The 6,000-nt window shown below is 48.0% G+C and overlaps 1 protein-coding gene across 1 annotated transcript in view; it reads right to left on the reverse strand.

The window, feature by feature from the left end:
- Positions 1–6,000, reverse strand: part of TENM4 (teneurin transmembrane protein 4) — a 198,082-nt gene that overhangs the window by 5,595 nt on the left and 186,487 nt on the right. Inside the window, 1 exon segment of the mRNA XM_023755918.1 lies at positions 2,232–2,374. Within this exon segment, the coding sequence (XP_023611686.1) occupies positions 2,232–2,374 (143 nt within the window).

Consider the following 6,000-nt stretch of genomic DNA (forward strand, 5'->3'; position numbering starts at 1 on the left):
TCACATTTATTGTCTCATTTCATCTCCACAATAACTTCATATATTGGTACTGTTAGTATCCTGACTTTACAGCTAAGAAAACTAAGGCTCAAAGAGGTTGTGACCGGCCCACCAAGTATTCAATTTAACATTCAAACCCAGGTCTGTCTGACTGTAGAGGCTCAGTTTCAAGGAAGGGCTTAAGTGAGGAGCAAACAAGGATCAGGCTGCCTCAGCCTGAAGGTGGAGGAGTGAGGTGGAGAAGGTGGGGTTCAAGGACAAGCTCATGTGGGAGCTGGGACTGGAAGGATGAGGGGGTGATGTTAGATGGAGGAATGGCAAGAAATGCATTCTTGGCAAGAAAGCTTAGTAAGATGCCAAGCAGTGATTTATGTAAACCCTCTTACTCTGCTTTATTGCTCTCTGCTGGGTTTATAAATGATTTTCAAGGAGGGCCTCCACCCCACAGTGCTTCCTGGGAGATCCTCAGGTGTTCCTGCTCTTGGCTGCTTTGGGGGATACTTTGGGCCCTATCTTGGCATACTACCTACCTCCCCGCCCACCCTGCCCCCTATCTCCCCCCCATCCCTGTGGTAGTGCGGGGAGCTCAGCAGAGCAGCAGGCCCCGGGGCCTTATCAGCAACTCAGGGAAATGGCTTTAGAAACAGGCCCATCGGCTTCACACTGAAATTAAGTCCTCTTTATAATTAATATAACCCTGTCTGTGAACAATTATTTCCTAGAGTTTCACGAAAGCTGGAGTGCTCAACAACAAAGATCTCCGATGCCTGCCAAGGGCGGAAATCAATAATTCATTGACAGGCAAGGCTGGCAAACAGGCTGCTGAGCTGGGGCTCTGCGCAGTGGAGGAGGCTGCCTGGTGGTGGCGAAAGAGCCCAGCCACGGGAGTCAGCCCTGGGAACAGGCCAGCCCGGAGGCATAGTGGGGACTGGAGAGGGGCAGGGCCAGGCCTAGGGCAGCAGGGGACAGGCCAAGGGCAGCAGGGGGCAGCAGAGAGCAGATGGCTTGGTGGCCAGACAGACTTGGGCTCTCATTACCTTTTGCCACTCTCCAACTGAGTGACCTTGGGCAAGTTCTCTCTGAACCCTGGTCTCCTCGCTGTAAAATGGGCATGGGGGAGGGTGGAGATGCCCAATTCAGGGGGTTGTTTACTTTTTTCAACCATTTGCTCATTCAATGGAAGTTCCATGCACCTACTGTATGGGCTAGGCGCTTTGCTAGGTACCAAATAAGACCCAGTACTGGCCCTTTGGTGGCTCACAGTCGAGTAGAGATACAGGAAAGAAAACAGTAATTGAAATTCAGGGCAGTGAGTGCTGGGAAAGAGGAAGCTGTGGGGGCCACCAGAGCAGAGAGGGGCAGAGGCTAGGGGAGGAGACAGTGACCTGAGACCTAACAGTCAAGAGGGAATAAGAAACATGGGTGTGCAAGTTTCTGCCCAGGAGCAGTACGCCATCTGGCAACCCTGCTTTCCTCCTCAATGAGACTGGGCTCCCCTTGCAGGCCTGCTCTCTGCCTGATGCACTCCTGCTCTCACTGGCTGCAGCATGAGGCCTGGAAGAGCCAGCGACTAGTACAGACACCATGAATGGGGGTGGGGATGAGCAATGGATGCCTGAAGGGAGGGGGTGGGGTGAAACTGTTTCGAAGGACCTGTACAGCTATATAACTCTAGGAGTCTTTGAAATTGAGTCGTAAAAGGAAGACACGAGAAAGTAACATTTTGAGCATCTACAGACAGACCTGGGTTGGAACCTCAGCCCCACCCCTTCCATGCTGGGTGGCGTGGAACAACCTCAGGCATAAAATCTGTAGAAGGAGAACAATGAGACCAGGGGATAACCGTGAATTAACTTATGTAGAGTACCTCATGCAAGGCCAGGTGCAGCACGGTGCTCAGAACATGTCACAGGTTTTTAGAACACACCCTCTCCCTCCTTGCATGTTTGTTCTGGGGAGTGACAGAGGCTCATTGTTTTTGTGGAACTCCAAACTCAGTGTAACATACAAAATGCCTTCATACAGTGAGGGGCTGTGTGCTATGACAGCGGGCCCACCGTGGCCCACCAGCGGTAGGGTTACTAAGTGTTTGCTGAACAGTTTCTGGCAGGCACTGTGGACGCACCACATCCATTTCTATCAATGGCCCAAACCTTCCTGAAAAGCTGGTAGGACCTGCTCCTCGAATGTCTGAATGGCCCCCGGGGTGGGCAGCCGTGGGCATGAATTACCTTGCTGTTGTCCCACTCCTGAGTTTTCATCTGTGTGTGGACGAGCTCGTAGGATGGTTCCATGGCGTCCATGTCTGGCTTGGGATAACCTGGAATCACATTGTGAAGCTGGAATCCAAAGGTGAGCAGCCAGCTGTTGACATCTGGGAGGGAGAGAAACAGAAGTATCCCCAGGGAGTAAGTGGACCTCAGATGTGACATATACCAATATTGCAGCCTAGAGTTGGGCGGCAGGTGGGGGCGAGGATGTGGAGTGCTGCTGGAGGGAGGGTCAACAGGTATAACCACTTTGAAAACCAGTGTCATAGTATTCATGCTAAACACACCCTTGGGATCTAGCAACACCATCCAAGCTGTAAGTCTAAAACAGCAGTAACTTAAGTAGAACCTAGGTTTCCAGACTCCCCTCTCTGCTGTCACTCTAATCCCCGGGACCTTCAGCTTCATACACCCAGTGGCAGCTATTGATGGGTGAAGACTCCTCCACATCCACCCCAAACATCATAGGAAACACCTGCAGGGGACCATCACTCCCAAAGGAGAGATGTATATGAATGATTTTCAAAGAGAAAATTCACGTAAGAAACAAATTCTCCATCTTATGCTTGCTTTCTTTTGTTTTTGATTTTTCGTATGTCCCTCCAACCCTCTCTGCAGAGATTAGAGCCTCAGGGCCCAAGTGCCATAGGGCACAGAGATGGCTTGTACCAAAGATCAGAGGGATTTCCTCCATGATCCTGCCTGTCATTTACTCTGACAGCCTAAGGAAGTCACTTAACCTCCTGGTGCCTTCTTTCTATTGGGCTTGAGGATCTAGCCCAGTGATGGCGAACCTATGACACGTGTGTCAGAGGTGACACGCGAACTCATTTTTTTGGTTGATTTTTCTTTGTTAAATGGCATTTAAATATATAAAATAAATATCAAAATATAAGTCTTTGTTTTACTTTGGTTGCAAATATTAAAAAATTTCTATATGTGACACGGCACCAGAGTTAAGTTAGGATTTTTCAAAATGCTGACACGCCGAGCTCAAAAGGTTCACCATCACTGATATAGCCCCATAGATAGGTTTTATTGACTTAACACTTGGAGTGCGGGTGAATTTCCCGCCAAAATATAAGATGGCTCTGTCTTTTGGTTTTGTTCCATCCACCAAAAGGGTGGATTACAAACAAATATTTGGTAATACGCAGTTACAATCGGCCCGAGTTTACATGTGACACGGCACCAGAGTTAAGTTAGGATTTTTCAAAATGCTGACACGCCGAGCTCAAAAGGTTCACCATCACTGATATAGCCCCATAGATAGGTTTTATTGACTTAAAGCATTCCTTGGGGGTTATTAGTTACTAGAGGCCCAGTGCATGAAATTCATACATGGGTAGGTTCTCTAGGCCTGGCCACAGATTAGGACGATCAGGTTCCCCACTTCCCTGCCTCCTCCTCCTCTTGCTCCCTCAGCGCCCTGCTGCTGCTGCTGGTGGCCTTCTATGTTCTGTGCCGCCCCCTGGTGGTCAGTGCACATCATAGTGAGCGATGGAACTCCAGTTCTCCCGGTCGAACTCCCAAGAGGACATTTTGCATATTAGCCTTTTATATATATAGATAGTATATTAGGTATAGGGAGAGGTAATTTTGCCATGAGCATTTGATTCACTAAAGAATGGAATCAGAAAGCCAAGACATAAGGAAAAGAAAGAGAGTGAAGAGGGAACCAAGATGGTGGCATAGGTACACACTTGTACTTGCTGCCTCGCACAACCACATCAAAACTACAACTAAAAGACGAAACGGATATCATCCAGAACCACGGGAAGGCTGGCTGAGTGGAAATTCTACAACTAGAAGGAAAGAGAAAAGTGCATTGAAGCTGGTAGGAGGTACAGAGGTACAGAGGTGCGCATGACAATGGGCTGGCAACTGGGTACGCTATTGTCTTTTTCAATCGGGAGGGAGATACAAGCTCCCAATTGCTCTGAACTCCAGTTCCGGGCGAGACTCTGGGGACCCAGACTCATACGAGGAGAAACTGGACTGTCTGGCATTGGGCCGGAATGCGAGGGTGGCTTTCTCACAGAGGTGCTTGCAGTGATCATTGTTCCTGCACGGGGCCCGCGGGACACAGACCCCGGGACATCTCCAGGGCAGAGCAGACTAGCAGCAATTGCAGTTTGCTCTGCCCTGGCGATTCCCTGAGACCCCGTCCCACCCACTTTACACCACCCAAGCTGTGAGCAGAGGCTTTTGCATACGAATGGCCTGTTCTTTTGCAATCTAAAACCTAAAAAGCTGCAGCTGGGTCAAAGAGTGCCAAAGCCTCCAAAAGAAGACCTAGACAGCAGCCTGCATTGCTTCACAGCTGGGCCTCATCTAGGCACTTCCAAACCCCAAACAAAGAGGAAGAATCTGCAGATCTCTCTGTAGCTCCTGCTGGGTAGCCTCAGGCAGTGGCTGACTTTGCACCTCCTTGGAGATCTAAGAGCCAGTGTACCCAGTGGTCAGAGTGAGACCATACCAGAGTACAACTCTTCACATCCATAAGCAACACACTCAAGGGGCAGACTCAGTGAGCACCAAAGCCCCACTGAAGCAAGTCCTGCTCCATAAGGGTGTCTCCAGCACAGCAGTTCTCCCATTGTAGACACAGCTGGTCCTCACAGCCAGTTGGCCTGGTGATCAATTCCTCCCAATGATACCAACAGCAATCAAGACTTAACTACAACAAGACTGTGCACACAACCCACAAAGGGGTGCACCAAGAGTGTCAACCTCAGGTAATTAGGGAGGCTGAGCCACTGGGCCCTATAGGACACCTAGCACACAAAGCCCTCTATCAACACAGGGAAGCAGCCAAAATGCAGAGACAAAGAAACATGTCACAAACAAAAGAAACGGAGGAAAGCAAACTACTGGATATAGAGTTCAAAACCACGGTTACAAGGTTACTCAAGAATCTTCTAGAAACCTCTGAGAAATTTAGTGAGACCCTCAAGAATATGAAAAAGGACCAATTAGAAATTAAGCATACACTTACTGAAATAAAGAATAATATACAGAGATCCAACAGCAGACTAGAGGACCCCAAGAATCAAGTCAAAGATTTGAAATATGAAGAAGCAAAAAACTCCCAACCGGAAAAGCAAAAGCAAAAGCAAAAGCAAAAAGAAAAAGAACCCAAAAATATGAAGATAGTGTAAGGAGCCTCTGGGACAACTTCAAGCGCACCGACATCCAAATTATGGGGGTGCCAGAAGAAGAGAGAGAGCAAGATATTGAAAACATAGTTGAAGAAATAATGACAGAAAATCTCCCCTACCTGGTGAAAGAAATAGACTTACAAGTCCAGGAAGTGCAAAGAACCCCAAACAAGAGGAATCCAATGAGGACCACACCGAGACACATCATAATTAAAATGCCAAGGGCAAAAGACAAAGAGAGAATCTTAAAAGCAGCAAAAGAAAAACAGTTAGTTACCTACAAGGGAGTACCCATAGGACTGTCAGCTGATTTCTCAACAGAAACCATGCAGGCCAGAAGGGAGTGGCAAGAAATATTCAAAGTGATGAATAGCAAGAACCTACAACCAAGATTACTCTACCCAGCAAAGCTATCATTTAGATTTGAAGGTCAGATAAAGAGCTTCACAGATAAGGAAAAAGCCTAAAGGAGTTCATCCACCCACCCAAACCAGTAATTATATGAAAATGCTTGAAGGGGATTCTTTAAAGAAGGGGGAACGAAGAAAGAAAAATGGGTAAAGATAAAA

This window comes from Myotis lucifugus, unplaced genomic scaffold (genome assembly GCF_000147115.1).
Source record: "Myotis lucifugus unplaced genomic scaffold, Myoluc2.0 scaffold_86, whole genome shotgun sequence".
Taxonomy (NCBI): Eukaryota; Metazoa; Chordata; class Mammalia; order Chiroptera; family Vespertilionidae; genus Myotis; species Myotis lucifugus.